Consider the following 16,843-nt stretch of genomic DNA (forward strand, 5'->3'; position numbering starts at 1 on the left):
GTCTGTGAGCTTTCTGAGGCTGAAGAAGAAGCTGCAGGTTTTGGGTCTGTGAGCTTTCTGAGGCTGAAGAAGAAGCTGCAGGTTTTGGGTCTGTGAGCTTTCTGAGGCTGAAGAAGAAGCTGCAGGTTTTGGGTCCGTGAGCTTTCTGAGGCTGAAGAAGAAGCTGCAGGTTTTGGGTCCGTGAGCTTTCTGAGGCTGAAGAAGAAGCTGCAGGTTTTGGGAGAATCTCAGAGCGGACAGACGGAGTGTTTGTGCAGAAAGCAGCTGAGCAGCTACACTCTCAGCAGCCTATTTCTGGCTGCATACTAAATCATCCACGTCAAAGCTCGAGCCCAGAACCCCCCCAGAGACCTGAGGGGAGTCACACCTGCTCCTGCTCTCAGCCGCCGACAGACAGGAGGACTACCACACTAATTGGACGTTTTTTTCTGCTTTTCTGCAGTTTGGACGGGACTCCGGCTCGGATAATTAGCAGATCCGAGGCCCGAGACACGTGGACGCCTGCGAGCCGACAGATGAACAAAGACGGGAAGCGGGGACGGGACAGCGGGTTGTTCCCGGATCATCTGCCCGGGCAGCTGCCGGTCTTACGTAACCGGCCGTACCTGCCCGAACCGACGTCACGCAAACCTCCAGCGAGCCGGAAACCCACGTGCGCACTCTCAGGAAGTCTGAGAGTCCAGAGACCCGGAGGACGCCACAAAGTGCAGTGTGAAGACAGGAAGACCAGCCTCAGTCCAACACCGACCGTCCTACAAACGTAACCCTTTCATGTCTGTGCAGATGACCGTGATTTCTTTCAAAAACACGGCAAAAAAAATACGATCAAGATAAAACAAACTAAGAAAAACGTCAAAAGAATAAATTAAACAAATCAACAATAAATAAATAAATAGTTTTTTTGGGGGTGGGGGGCTCAGTTGGTAGAGCTACTATCTAATAAAGACACATATTTTTTAAAAACAGTCTTAATGAAATAAAATAAAATATGCAACTGCAATTTGCAATTTGTGGAAAATTTCTTAAGTTGCTCATTGTCTTTTATCCATGTTTTTGAAAGAAAGTGCACCATTTTACTCAGAGCTCAAAGGTTTTGAGTACCTTGCAAAGCGCTCAACACATAAATTCTATTATTATTACTAATTTTAAATACTTGTAAAAAGCGTCTGAAAGCAGCAAAAGAACAGTGATATCAGCTCAGGTTTCAAAGGGTTAACAAAGCCAGTGAAATCCCCTCAGACACACGCAGAGCTTCCTGACGTGCTGCTGTTTGTGCTTCCTGGAAGGAAACTGGGTTTTTCAGGCACGCTGCTGGAAACAATGACACCGAAACTTACTGACTTTTCTTCAAGCGAGCGATGTCATCAGACCGACCGGAGTTTACCAGAATCCGTCTTTCAGAGTAGCATCAAAGTCAGGTTTTAAAAGACAAAAAGAAACTGCCAAAATGTTTTTTTCAACATCACTTAAGTTTAAAAACAAAAATGAACACACTTTTCAAATGGAAAAAAATCGCTTATTCTTTTCTTTGAAATTTAACCAAAAATAATTTTAAAATCACAATTTTTCTAAATTTTGCCATTACAGACATTTAAAGTACGCCCCTGCCCCAAAGCCAAAAAAAGTCCCTCCCCAGAGCTTGAAGTGATTTGACACGCCTCCACCTTTTCGCACCTGCCTCTCCCCTCTCATAAATAACAAACAGTCCCGAAAATATATTTAAATATTAACAATTATAATAATAAGAAGTTCTGAAAAATATATATGTATTTTTTAAAAATATTTTTGTAACATTGTTTTAAATATAAAAAGTATATAATTATAAATAGTTTTCTGGACATTTTTTTCCTTATTTTTTGACTAGTTTTCTAGTGATGTTGCCCTCTTTTTTAAACTATTTTAAACTAAGTAATTTTCTTGTCACCTTTTACTAATTTCTTGCAATTACTGGCACATTTCTAGCTTAGTTGGTTGTTGCCTTTTTTCCACGTTTTCAAAAGCAATCAAACCGAAATTTGCTCCATTTTCAAAGAGTCAAATACTTGTGAAAGATGTCTAAATGCAGCACAAGAAAACTGATGACAATCTTGCTTTCAAAGGGTTAATAATATCTAGTCTAGAGAGCTTTTTATAGTAATAAAAAAAGGAATGATAAGGAGTGCTGATTGTCGTTTCAGTGTGGTCCTTCAAATTTGCCTCAAAGTCCTGGAAAAGTCCTGGAAATGTATTGGTAAACATATATGAACCCTGTCATAAACTAACATGTTACTGTCATGTTGAAGATCAAACTACATGACATCAGTCCTCCTCGTAACGCAGACAGGTGCGTCGTCCTGGAGGACGGTCAGAGCCGCCCGTGAGAGCGCCACAAACCGGCCTGACCGCGCGGCCGCGGGCACGCTCGCAGACAGACTGAAACTCTGAGGTCTCTGCTGTTTAATACTGTCTGCCTAAAATGACGTACTGGCCCTTTAATAAAAAAACAAATAAAGTGTGGCCGAGCAGGACGCAGTACGACAGGCCTCGTTCTGTTCTAACAAACTGATGTAAGACCAAGAAACGCAGCTCATTCCCGCATTTCAGAGGCAGGACCCATTAAAACATAACTCAGGGACAGACGTGGATGAGTGAGTGACTGTGGAGACGGTCTGAGGGTTTTTCCAGCAGCAGGTTTCAGAGAAAGCTTCTGTTCACGCTCAGAAACCTGCAGCTTCACATCCCGTCACACCGCGAGGCGCTGCAACGACACCTCAGTCAGACCTGGTGTCAAAGAGCGAGAGATCAGTGTTGAGACGCGTCCGACTGAGAGCTGAATACCTGAGGTGGAAACACGCCATCACTGGGGGGTCCAGCACTGAAGAGGGACTTTTTTCTGTTGTTTTTTTGCTTTAGGAAAGAAGTATACAACTTTAAATGCCTGAAATTTGTTTTATTTTACTGCCAATTTTTCAAGAAAAGATTTTGCCGATGTTTAGGGGAGGGGTGGGATTTTTGTGATTTACAAAGAAAAATTGTGGTGATTTTTTTCTTTGTGAACATTGTGAGCATTTTTTTAAATTTGTGGTTATTGCTTTGTTTCTTTAAAACCTGCTGATTTTCAAAGAAAAGAAAATGCCGATTCTTTTATTTTACAATAAGTGTTGTTGATTTTTAAAGAAAAAATTTGGTGGGAAATTTAATAGACAAACATGCCTCTCAAACATATTTTGAAAATATTTGGATTTTCAAATTCCTGACGGTCCCTGGACACTACGTGTTATTGTGCAGAGTTTGAAATTTAATTCCATGACTTTTTCAAAACTTACAGCGTATATTTTGTTTTTATTTTTAAATTCCCAGGCCTGGAAATTAGAATTTGCAGATTCCACAAAATGTCTTGTTTTATCACAAACATACAAACTCTAAAATACACAATCATCACTTTTTTGTTTCCCTGACCCAAATGACAGAGAGAGAGACAGAGACAGAGAGACAGAGAGACAGAGACAGAGACAGAGAGAGAAAGAGAAAGAGACAGAGAGAGAAAGAGAAAGAGACAGACAGAGAGAGACAGAAACAGAGACAGACAGAGAAAGACAGGGACAGAGAGACAGAGACAGAGAGAGAAAGAGAAAGAGACAGACAGAGAGAGACAAAAACAGAGAGACAGAGACAGAGAGATAGACAGAGAAAGACGGAGAGACAGACAGAGAGAGAAAGAGAAAGAGACAGAAAGACAGAGAGAGACAAAAACAGAGAGACAGAGACAGAGAGACAGACAGAGAAAGACAGGGACAGAGAGACAGAGACAGAGAAAGACGGAGAGACAGACAGAGAGACAGACAGAGAATGAATAAACTTTGAGTGTAAATATAATCAGAATATTTACAGACATGCATATATAAACATAAACAGTCTGGACACTGCCCCTGTGTGTGTGTGTGTGTGTGTGTGTGTGTGTGTGTGTGTGTGTGTGTGTGTGTGTGTGTGTGTGTGTGTGTGTGTGTGTGTGTGTGTGAAGAGAAACTCGACTCCGGCCAAACCTCCACTGGGAATGTCTGAGAGCCGAGGAGAGTCAACCACCTGTCCACACACACACACACACACACACACACACACACACACACACTTCATTGTGTGTTAAACTCGACTTCTCTGCTGTTCTGATAAACTGACGATTAAAACTGCACTGGTGGAAAGGTTAAAGGTCAGGGGTTTAATTTTTTGTATTTTTGGGTAATTTAAAGAATTTATTTACTTTTTTAAGTTTTTATGATTTATAAAGACTAAAACTGGCTTGTTTTTCTTAAAACATAATTTCTAAAGAAAAAATGTTTTTAAAAATGTTTGTATTTTGGTGATATTTACAGAAAAATGTGGACAACACGTTTTGTGCGATTAAAACAAAAAAATGGCTTTTTTTGTGTCTTCAATCTTTCTGAGCATTTTTCTATTCAAAAAAAATCTGCCATTTTGAAACATAATTTATTACCTTATTTATATCTAATATGTTATTTCAGGAAATCCCATTCCAATTTTGCATATTCAGCTTTCCTAAACATTTCCAGGCCTGGACTCCTCCTCCAACTCCATTGACTTTTCCAGGTTTCTCCATGACCTTGTGATCGTTGTATATCACTGTTGTAACAGTGGCTGTTTTGAACACATTTTTAACGTCTGCTCTGAAACTGCGTGGTTACGTTCAGGAGAAACATGACGGTTTGGCATTAAAAGAAAATTAAATGAGGTCAGTTTGTAGACTTTTCCCAGAATGAGTAATGGCATGAAACCACTTCAGTTCTCCAGGATTTCCAGGATTAAAGGGAATTTCTGGGGGAGTTTTTTCTTAAAAAAGAAGACAGACGGCGCTGGAAACTGCTCAGACTGAAAACTTGTCATATTGAGTTAAATAAATGAAACTGACTCGACAACATAAGAAAAAACAGCAAAAACAACTAAACAAAAATGTCGCGAAGGGTTAACAGCCAGACAGGTTCTCACAAGGATAAAGTACACACACACACACACACACACACACACACGTTTATAAACAGGCCAACAGAGGCTGCTTTGTCTGTCGACCTGTAAACTCCCCTCCGCAGCAGGCTGGGACTCATCTCCATAGCAACCAGTAAATACAGCAGGTTTCCTCCAATCACAGCACGGGAACATCACATCTCGCCTTTATCAAGATGGGACCATTCAACAGGAAGGGGGGGGGGTTAAACCACAGTGAGAACAGAGAGGGGTGTGTCGCAGAGACTGACCCAGGCTGCAGATAACACAAACACACACACACACACACACACACACGTTAACATGTGAAGACGTGCTGCTCTGTGTTTACCTCGACTCACTCTCACATCCCAAATAACAGAGTTAAAGGCAACAAACTACAAACTACAGACAACAAATTACAGACAACAGACTACAAACTACAGACAACAAACTACAGACAACAAATTACAGACAACAGACTATAAACTACAAACAACAGACAGCAAACTTCACATTACAGACTACAAACTACAGACTACAAACTACAAACTACAAACCTCAAACTACACACTAAAGACTACACACTACGAACAACATACTACAGACAAGGAACTACAATCTGAGGACTATGAACTACAGACTGCAAAGTACAAGGTACAGACTAGGAACCACAAACAAAGACTACAGACTGCAGATTATGAACTATGTACGGGGAACTACAAACTTTAGATTTGAAGACTTTCCTCAGATTTTAGGACATTTCTTGGATTTTAGGACATTTCTCGGATTTTAGGACATTTCTCGGATTTTTTGGATTTGAGGACGTCTTTCATGTTTGTAAGCTAATTAACGGGTTTGGTCTGAAACACTCTGGAGTGGATGTCTGCGTTGTTTTTTTCGTGTTGAATATATTTAGCGGCTGTGTTTCCCTGAGCGGAGCCGTGACTGTGTGTGGGCCTGCGGGTCTGGAAGGCAGCTTTTCTTTAAAAATCACATTTCCTCACAGTCCTTGAACGCATCATGTGTTCATATACAGGTTTGTGAATTAAAAATCAATGACTCTTCCATAACTTCCAGGGTATATATTTCCATACGCACCCTGCCTTGTTGTTAAGTGTCCGTGACCCGCAGAGCTCGGCCTCGCCGTGTATTTTCGGTGTGTTTTCAGTGTTTTCGGCGGTGAAACGGTTTAATATTTAAACATGCTGACTTCAGAAGGACTCGCTGCATTTGCATTTACAAAGAAGACTCTACCACTGAAGTGTCAATCATGCAGGGGGGGTGGGGGTCCTCAGGGGTCAAAGGTGAACAGCAGTGTCACCTCCTATCAGCCTGACAGGAGCAGCAGAGGACAGAGGACGCACTGAGGGACAACAACACGAGACGATACAACGTGAAGAAGAAGCTCTTCAACATCTGGAAGACAAAATACCCTTTTTTTTTTGTTCTGGCGTCAAACGGCACAACTGAACCTTCAGAGTCCACGTCAGACGTCCACTGGGTCCAGTATTTCAGAAAAGCTTAATCTGGATCAGAGTGATCCAAAACTGGGTACAGCTGCATCTCAAAAAATTAGAGGATTGTTAAAAAGTTTAATATTTTCCATCAATTTTTTAAGAAAATGAAAATGTATTTAATTGTTTATTTTCTTAATGTAATTGTGTATATTATTTATCAAATTGTTCATTTTTGTATGTATGTTATGCATTTTATTTATTAATTTAATTATCTTTATGACATATTTGATTCATTTAATTGTTTTCCTTAATGTGATTTTTGATGTACTTTATTTGTTTAATGATTCAACTTTTTAATGTATATGCATTTTATTTATTAATTTAGTTATCTTTTTGATTTTTTTATTTAGTTATTTATTTTCTCAATGTGATTTTCCATATATTTTATTTATTTATTCATTTTTTAAATTTATGTTAGATTTTTATGCACACTATTTCTTAATTTAATTATATTTTTAATGTATTTTATTCGTTTAATTATTCAATTTTTAATGTGTTATATTTCTTATGCATTTTATTTATCTATATTGATTTTTATTTATTTACTGATTTATTTTCTAAATGTGATTTTTCATATATTTTATTTATTTAAGTTTGTCTTTCAGTACAGTTTTGTTACTCTGTGATACAGGTGACTTAATGTAGCCCTGGTGGACATTCAGGTAAAAGCAGAAATAATTACAATTTTATAAAACTTTTGTTCAGACTGGTTGTCTAAGATTAAGTATAATATTTTTTTTACTTATACAGCACTTTTCAGAACAGAACAGTATATGAAACATGCCAAATGGCATCGCAGCCGAATGAGTCCGCCCTTAGGACTGTTTTGGGGCGACGGCCAAACTGAGACAAAAACAAAGTGCTTTCAGATGTCTCTGCATCACTGTGACCCACGTGGGGGAGCCACCACTTTCCCACCGCCGCCACCGAAGGGTTAAACGAGCGCACAGGAACTGCTCGGGCTTCCTTTTGTCACTGTGGGAGCTTTTATTGTGGAGGGACAATTTACATACAAAAGGAAGACACACACAAAAAACCTCCTTCAGTATGCAGGCGCTGGCTGCCACGGCCTCTAGGTCACACACACACACACACACACACACACACACACACACTCTCTCTCTCTCTCTCACACACACACACACACACTCTCACACACACACACACACACACACACACTCTCTCTCACAAACACACACACACACACACTCACACCCTCTCTCACAAACCCACACACACACACACACACACACACACACACACACACTCTCTCTCTCTCTCTCTCTCACACACTCTCTCACACACACACACACACACACTCACACGCTCTCTCTCACACACACACACACACTCACACTCTCTCTCTCTCATACACACACACACACACACACACACACACACACACACACACAGGTATTTGGGTTAATTAGACTCCAATTAGTTGTATGTTGTCAGATGGAAACTCAGAGTGTGAGAGTGAGAGGGAGAATTAGGTTTGTGTGTGTGTGTGTGTGTGTGTGTGTTTGTGTGAAGAGAGAAGTGAGAGCACTGTGGTTTTTTACTACCCAGCATGCTCTGGGCCTGCTGGAAACTTTCAGGCTGCCCCTCTGTTGGCTGCAGTTCCTGTTGAGGATCAGCGAGCACAGACGTGAAACTGTGCGCAGAAAATAAAAACACACCGAGAATCTGAAACTTAAACTGACCTGTTTTTGACTCCGTTTATCAGCCAGAAATCGTTAAAACAGAAATCATTGTTGGATTTTTAAACAGTCCTTGAATACATCAAACAAAATTTTCCAAAATTTCTAGGGTTTATTTTGTTTTCAAAAACTATTTCAGGCCTGGAAATCACTATTTTACAGATTTTTCATGACTGTAGGAACCCTGTTGACCCGGTCAGAATGAGGTCAGGGGTCAAAGGTCAATGAAAGCACGCGGGACAAATAAAATATACAACTTCAGATCGACTTATATATTCAGCTGTTTAATTTTAACAAATTTCAGCCAAAACAAACTATTTTATTAATGGAGCGCTTTTCACAATACTCAAAGATGCTTAAAAAATCAAAATAAAATAAACTTTCCAAAACTGCTTAACACCTTTTTCATCTGAAATTTTCAAAAGAAATCAAATCAATTTGCTCAGATTTTAAAGGTTAAATACTTGTGAAAGCACCTGAACAAAAAGTTATGTCGATCCAGGCTTTTTTCTCTTTTTTTGGGAAATGTACAGGTAATTTTCTTGTACGAATCGTTCACAATGTGGAATATCTGGATCGCACTAACTCTGTGTGTTACGGTCTGAAATGATTCCTTTATTTCTGGTCCGTCTGCTTTTGTAAAGTATTTTCTTTATTTACTTTTTTACAGGTTTAAAATAAATAAAAATCACATCAAAGTTTCCAGCAGTGATTTCTCTGCATGAAAACGCGCTCATGATTATCTGTCTCTGAATATTACGTCCGCGCATCACGCCGTGTTCCAGTGGAAAATACGATTAGCAAAACGTAACCTTCAGAGCGACGCCGGGCTGAGCGCCGCACGCTCGAAATCAACGGAAATGTTCGTGAAGCGGCTGCAGGCTGATTCTCAGCTGTCCATCAGAGGAGCAGAACACAGCAACCACAGAGGCTCCAACACAACACAGGGCCACACCGACACCGAAGCTCCGAGGGGCCACAACACAGGGCCACACCGACACTGAAGCTCCGAGGGGCCACAACACAGGGCCACACCGACACCGAAGCTCCGAGGGGCCACAACACAGGGCCACACCGACACTGAAGCTCCGAGGGGCCACAACACAGGGCCACACCGACACTGAAGCTCCGAGGGGCCACAACACAGGGCCACACCGACACTGAAGCTCCGAGGGGCCACAACACACACGACAACACCGACACTGAAGCTCCGAGGGGCCACAACACAGGGCCACACCGACACCGAAGCTCCGAGGGGCCACAACACAGGGCCACACCGACACCGAAGCTCCGAGGGGCCACAACACACACGACAACACCGACACTGAAGCTCAGAGGGGCCACAACACACAGGGCCACACCGACACTGAAGCTCAGAGGGGCCACAACACACACGACAACTCCGACACTGAAGCTCAGAGGGGCCACAACACACACGACAACACCAACACTGAAGCTCCGAGGGGCCACAACACACACGACAATACCGACATGTCTCCAACCAGCCTGTCTGACACATTTCCAGGATCCACCTTCACCTGACGCTCTCCAAAACAATAATACTCATAAAAACTCTCATGTATCAGAATTTAAGGCGGCTGTGATGCAAACAAAACACTAAATTTCCTGCCAAAGTTTTGCTGGATTTTAAGAAAAGAGTTGGAAATATTCTAGAAAAAAAGTTAAATTTTTAGAAAACAAACCACAATATTTTCAGATACAGAATTATTTGACATAGAAAGTTGTTACACTTCTACAAAAAAAACCACTATATTTTGTGGAAGTATTTGAGAACAATTTGTTATATTTCTAGAAAAAAGGCTGCGATCTATGTTTGTATATTTTTGGAGAAGAGGCTGCTAAAGAATGTGAATATTTTGAGAAAAAAAAAGTCAAAATGTTGCACTTCACAGTAGTTTTGTGGATTTGGATGAATTTTTCGTGGGATCATTATGTCAGTGACGCGTCACCTTTAACCCTCCCGTGACCGCTCTGCAGTCGTCCAATGAAAACACGTCCTATCAAATGCTGCATGAATAAATCCAGGTTATGTCTCCTACCGGACTCGTCAGGCTCTGGTCGTACCCTGAGGACTCTGCTGATCCTCCGAGAGACCGAGTTGAGGAAGCCGCTGACGGACGGCGCTCTCCGCTCAGAGCCCGCCTTCCTGACCGCCGTCCTCTCCGGCTCGCCGCCCGTCCCCGGCTCAGACATGGACCTCAGGTAGGGGAGGATCCTGCGCAGAGAGCCGGGCTCCATCTGGCCCTGGAGGAGTACCGTGGAGGGCCGATCTGTGCTCCTGAACCTCGGGAGGCTGAGCAGCCGCAGGTGGCGGCGCTCTGCGTTGTGACCTTTGGCCTCAGGGGCCGTCATCTTGGCTGCTGCCAGGTGAGCAGATGTCCTCCACTTGTATCTGTCCAGAGGCTGCTCGGGGCCCGGCCGGGGGTCCGGTCCCTGCCAAGGCTTCCTGTAATGGTGCCAGCTGTACGAGGCCTGGTGGGGATTCTGGACTGGACCCTGGCGGCCCTCAGGGGGGCGTGGACTTCCACTCATGGTCAGGCACACAGAGACTTCCTGCAGGCCACCACGGCGAGCAGATGGACGCCTCCTAACAGCTGGTCGGCCGGCAGCGGAAACACATCTCTGCGTTCAGAGATGCCAGGTCCAGTTCGACTTCATGTCGAGCTGCTTCTCGCTCTTTGTCGACGTGCTGCGGGTGACTCGTCTTCCTGGGAGGAAGTGGAGTGACACGTGAAGTTTCTTTAAGGCCTCGTCCAATCAGGTGCGAGCAGAGCAGCAGCCTGTGGTTTCCCCTGTGAGCCGCCGAAACTGAAACTGCACCAGCTTGTCAGCCGCCGAGATCTGTTTTCTGATCGCTCCGTCCGCATTATTTCAGACACAAAAGCACTTTTGACCCTTTAAAGTCCTCATCAAGTAAGAAGCAATGGGGGGAAAAAAAAAAACACACACACACACACACACACACACACACAGTTCATATTTATTATGCTTTGGCTATTTCTAAAGAAAAAATGGGGACCTTTTTTTTCTTAAACTCAAAGTAGGAAATCAGATTAATGTATAATATTTTTTTAAAATTGATTTTGAAAAGTGCATTTTGTGTGCAGAGCGATATGCACCAACAAATAGTAATGTATAAAAATCAATGTTGCTGCTAATCATTGATAACCCCAGACTGTCAGCAGCTACAAACAAAATACTTTGCATGGAGGAGATTGAAAATAATTCATTTGTTTGTGGGGTTTTTCACCTATAAACATAGTGGTATCATGACAAAAATCTGGCATTTAAAGTGCTAAAATTCTGAAAATTAATGAATATGTGATAGTTATGATTAGGACTGATGTTGGTTAAAAAAAACAACTCAACTAAAGTGGAAAATAATATTAATATATTCCATTTTTAAAGCATGATTTTGAAGAGCACACTGTGTGTGCAGAGCGATACGAGTGTGATATTAAAGCGGCTTTCCTTGTTTGTTTACATATTTCTTTGACGGGAGGCCAGCGACCCGTTTCATCCTTCAAAATAATTTGCGGAAAACTCAACCTGACCTGCAGCACAGTGATCCAACACTCCTTACAACCCGAGTCTGTAAGATCCGTACAGAGTAAAGGGAGGAAATATTTCATTTGTTTTTTTAATCATTTTGACACTCTGTCCCTAGATTATTTGCAATAATAATATTAGTAATAATAATAATCATTTTGTGAATAAAATGAGACAAAGAGAATAAAAACCCAAAAAGTTTAAGGCATTAATGTGTGAGGATGGCTTGGGGAAAAAAATGAAAAAAGGTTGTTTTAACCTCAGTGAAAAGTTTTTCTGACATAAAGCACCTTTCTGTGTTTGACGCAGCCTCTCTAACTTCCTCCTCCTCCGCTGCTGCTTCCTGTCTTTAGCCTTTTAAAGACTCGCCGCCCTGCCTGACCCACATGTCGCTGTTTATTGGATCATGGAGCGGCTGGTGTCCGCGGCGACGCCGCATGTAGGTCAGAGCTAAGACCGGGCAGGCTAAGCCGAGGAGCTCTGGAGCCAGAGCCAAGTCCTCCTCCACAACACACACTACGAGGACCCACAGAGTCCAAATCCTGCCACACACTTCCTGTTCACATCAGAGAGTGTGTGTGTGTGTGTGTGTGTGTGTGTGTGTGTGTGTGTGTGTGTGCCATCACCCCGCAATCAATAATTATTCTCCCATTCCTGCGATTCATTTACTAAAATTTATTTTGCATCAAAGTTCTTTTTTAAGAGTCTCAGAGCAAAACTCAGAGTTCACACACATTTTTACCAAAAACTGTCAGACTTTTTCAGGACTTCCAGGAGGAAAATGTTAAAGACCGAACATACCGTGAAACGACCATCGATTCATCGCTTCTTTGTCATCATTATATAACAGCTTTAATGCTTTTAATATAATTTTAAAAATAATAAGGTCAAATACTTTTTAAAACTGGGGGAGGGACTTTTTTAGGGAAGTTTTCTATCAAAAAAATGTCAAGATTTTTTCTTAAAAATGTTTGGACATTTTTAAATATTTTATATTTATTTATTTATTGATTTTTCTTATTCTAAAAGAAAACACTTTGGCAATTATTTTCTTTTCTTAAACAATCTGTAGGGATTTTTTGATAAATAGCTCTGGTGATTTCTTTACATTTTGGTGATTTTTGAAGAAAACATTTTGACAACGCTTTTTCTCAAAATTTTTGTCAATTTTCTTTGACAATTTGTGAAGATCTTTAAAGAAAAATGCTGGGTGATAATTCAATAATGTTTGAAAAAAAATGGTACATCCTTTTTTTTTAAAGAATTTATGGAGATTTTTAAAGAGAAAGTTTGGGCCATTTCTTTTTAATTTTTGGAGATTCATGAAGAAAACATTTTGACGGTTTTTTTTGGGCCTTTTTGTTTTTAAGAAAATTTCTGTAATTTTTTTTCTTTCTTTTTTTCTATTTGATTTAAGCCTTTTTAAAACCCACCTCAAATGAAATTGTAGACCTGTCTAACAGCTGGCAATATTGATCACAAGTTTCAACTATGAGTCACAAAACATCATCGATGGGGAGAAAATGAGCGTGATTTTGACTATTTTTGGTGCCTGAGGAAGATTATTTCATCAAAGCCTAAAACGAGACGCAGCTGCTGCCAGCAGAGAATCAGCTCCCTCCAAACCTCTAACTTATCCACTCCAGTTCTGCTCAAAGTGCCACATTTCGACCGTTGGCAGAAACAAAAGATGTTTTGCAGACCGAGGCCGCAGGACGCGTGGCCTCCTCAGAGAGCAGAGAGGCGACAGACATCATTCACACCTGCAGCTTCACACCTGCGGCTTCACCGGGGAATCTCCCGGATAGATATTTTTATCTGTGAGATGAGATTAATAATTAAAGATCCCCCTCTCTGCAGGTGCGTGTGGGTGCACCTGAAGCGGAGCGGGACTCTGACCCCGCCTGAATCTGACTGCGACCTGGAATCTGAAACATTTCCTGGCGTCGAGCCCAAACATTCCTGCGGCTGAACGTCGCTGCGAGCGGACAAACAGGACGAGGAAGTTAATCAGCTGGAAACTCGGAGGACACAAACTAAAACTGCTGCTGCATTAGACGCCGCCGCCCGCTCCTCCTCTCCATCCTGCCGGAAAGCAGGAGACCCGGCGGCAGCAGCCTCAAGCTAAAAATAACTGGCGGCCATAAAAGAGGCCCGTAAATCAGCAGAGGCAGGGACACGGCCCTCAGGAATCATGGGTAAATCTCCCATAAGTCCCTGCTGGAGGGCGAGCGGGCCCTCGCTGCCGTCACAGACGACTCCTCCACAAAAACCAGACAGGAAGTTCAGACTCAGCCAAGGTCAGTGAAGAGCAATGAGGAGCGGCCAAAACATCGGCTCCACGAAATAAATAAATAAATAAATAACATCAGCTCACGAAATAAATAAATAAATAAATAAATAAAATCAGCTCACGAAATAAATAAATAAATAAATAAATAACATCAGCTCCTGAAATAAATAAATAAATAAATAAATAAATAAATAAATAAATAAATAAATAAATAAATAACATCAGCTCACGAAATAAATAAATAAATAAATAACATCAGCTCACGAAATAAATAAATAAATAAATAAAATCAGCTCACGAAATAAATAAATAAATAAATAACATCAGCTCACTAAATAAATAAATAAATAAATAAATTAATAACATCAGCTCACGAGGATAATAAAATACAAATAAAAATTCAGCATGTTTGGGGCCCCAAACAGGCTTCTAGGATTTTAGAAAATTAGGATGTTTCTCAGATTTTAGGATGTTTCTCAGATTTTAGGATGTTTCTCAGATTTTAGATTTCTAGGATTTGAGGACATTTTTTAGATTTGAGGATGGTTCCAGGATTTAAGGTCATTAATAAAATTTTACGACATTTGTAGGAATTTAGGACATTTCTAGGATTTGAGTAAAATTCTTGGATTTAAGGACATTTATAGAATTTTAGGACATTTCAAAGTTTTTAGGATGTTATTTCCATATGTTACTAGGATTTTAGGAAGTTTCTAGGTTTTTAGGCCATTTCTAGAAGGATGTTTCTCGGATTTTAGGACATTTCTTAGAGTTTAGGAAGTTTCTAGGATCTACAGTGTTTCTGGGTTTTTAGCTCAATTCTGGGATTTTCGGACATTTCTTAGAATTTGATGTGATTTCTCCCTCAAACAGCCGCAGCAGTGTTTGGTGGTTAGACGACAGTCACAGTTCGTCTAATCCACTTTACGCTCACATCTGAGGCGCTTTAATCAGCAGCCAGTCGCCATCACACTGATCCACCTCTGCTCCTGTAGTTACAGCTCACTCTCAGGTAATCTGATTACTGCCTGCTGATATCTGACACCACTGATAAACAACAACGTAAACAGGAAGATGTTTCTGGGATTTTGGGAAGTTTCTCGAAATTTGGTACTTTTCTCAGATTTTAGTACGTTTATTGGACTTTCAGAAATTTCTCGGATTTTACAGACTTTGAAGGATTTTAAGACATTTCTTGTGTTTTAGGACATTTCTCAGATTTTGGGACATTTATGGTATTTTAGGACATATCTCAGATTTTATGACATTTATGGTATTTTAGGACATATCTCAGATTTTATGACATTTATGGTATTTTAGGACATATCTCAGATTTTATGACATTTATGGTATTTTAGGACATTTCTCAGATGTTTGGACATTTATGGTATTTTAGGACATTTCTCAGATTTTAGGACATTTCTAGGATTTAAGACATTTCTCACATTCTAGGACATTTCTAGTATTTTAGGAAATTTCTAGGATTTAGGACATTTCGCACTTCTTTGATAAACAAGCTCTATTTTGATGCTATTGTCATGATTTTGATGTTTTATGCACTCTGGCATCTTATGTATACTAAAAGTACAAAGGTACACCCAGCACCCTATCAGGGACCAGATTTGGCCCACGGGCCATAAGAACCATTAGCAGTTCACTGTTGAGTTTACGTACAGTCGAATTTTATAGTTTCATATTTCACAGGTAATTTTTTTCTGCTCTTTCACACACAGCAAACACATTTAAATTATACTGAACTTAATAAGTGAAGAAGTTAAATCAGAGTTTTTGATGAACATCATGTTCATTGTGTTTCAAACACGGGAGAGAGGAGTTGATCCCCACACTTTTTTTTCTCCCACTCTCCAAATGAATAAAGCTAAATGAAGCGGCAGCTTCAGTGTTGAACTTTGAAAGAGCTGATGGATGAGAAGGAAACCTCCTCCCGTGTTTTTCCACTGTGAGTCCTGAAATAGACCACAGCTTATTTTTGTCCGGTGAAGCTCGACTCTTGTTTTGTTTCAGAGGGGAAATCCTGTCTCTACGCCCCCCAGCAGCCCCCCCACATCATGCTGATAACAGCCAGGCCTGTGAGCAACTTTCCATTTCCTCCTCTGATCAGCCTCCATTGTCCTGCAGACCCGAACACGCTCACCTGCGCCAGGCCGACGTACGGGACCCAAAATCACACCACAAATATGCAATGAAATGAAAAGTGTACCAACTTCAAATAATCATTTCAATCAGAAGCACATAAATAATTCAATCTTTTCAAATCAGGTTATCAAGTTCGACTAACAGCTTGGAAATCAAGATGAGAAAACTAATAAGATACAAAGCAGAGATGAGTCTGTAAGCCTACAAAAATAAGCAAAATAAAATAAATATTTAATAAAATAATATAAAATATACATAATAATTTAATAATATACCTTTTCAATATAATTAAAAATAAAAAGATAATAATTATATAATAATGAATAAAATAAGCATAACCTTTTGTCGCTACATTGTGAATGGTCAGGATAGGAAACACTGCATCAGACAGATGAATGACAAGTTTTGATTTTTGGACTCAAGCTGTTTGATTTGATGCTTTTCTGCGCTGTTATTTTAGTCTTTGTATATTGCACGCATGTATCTGTGCTCCTCTGACTTTGTTTTGCAACCGCTGCACAACATTTCCTTCAAGATAAATAACAATAAAAATAATAATTCTAAATGTTCTTATTTTATTTTATCTCAGCTGAACTATTTTTTCTTTTTTTGTTTCCATGTAGACCAAA

At 40.5% G+C, this 16,843-nt stretch overlaps 1 protein-coding gene across 4 annotated transcripts in view; it reads right to left on the bottom strand.

Annotated features, from left to right (window-relative positions):
• Window positions 1-16,843, bottom strand: part of rasal2 (RAS protein activator like 2) — an 86,419-nt gene that overhangs the window by 62,715 nt on the left and 6,861 nt on the right. For 2 of the 4 annotated variants that reach the window (XM_088085996.1, XM_088085994.1), the window contains exon 1: window positions 10,255-10,933. The exons of 1 other annotated variant lie outside the window; for it this stretch is intronic. In XM_088085996.1, coding sequence (XP_087942122.1) covers window positions 10,255-10,747 — 493 coding nt within the window. In that variant the 5' untranslated portion in view covers window positions 10,748-10,933. Of the gene's footprint in view, window positions 1-10,254; window positions 10,936-16,843 lie in introns of those variants that run through there. One more of the 4 variants, XM_088085995.1, reaches the window with a different exon arrangement.

Source organism: Plectropomus leopardus, chromosome 12 (assembly GCF_026936395.1).
Source record: "Plectropomus leopardus strain MGB_pleo_1.0 chromosome 12, ASM2693639v1, whole genome shotgun sequence".
Lineage (NCBI taxonomy): Eukaryota > Metazoa > Chordata > Actinopteri > Perciformes > Serranidae > Plectropomus > Plectropomus leopardus.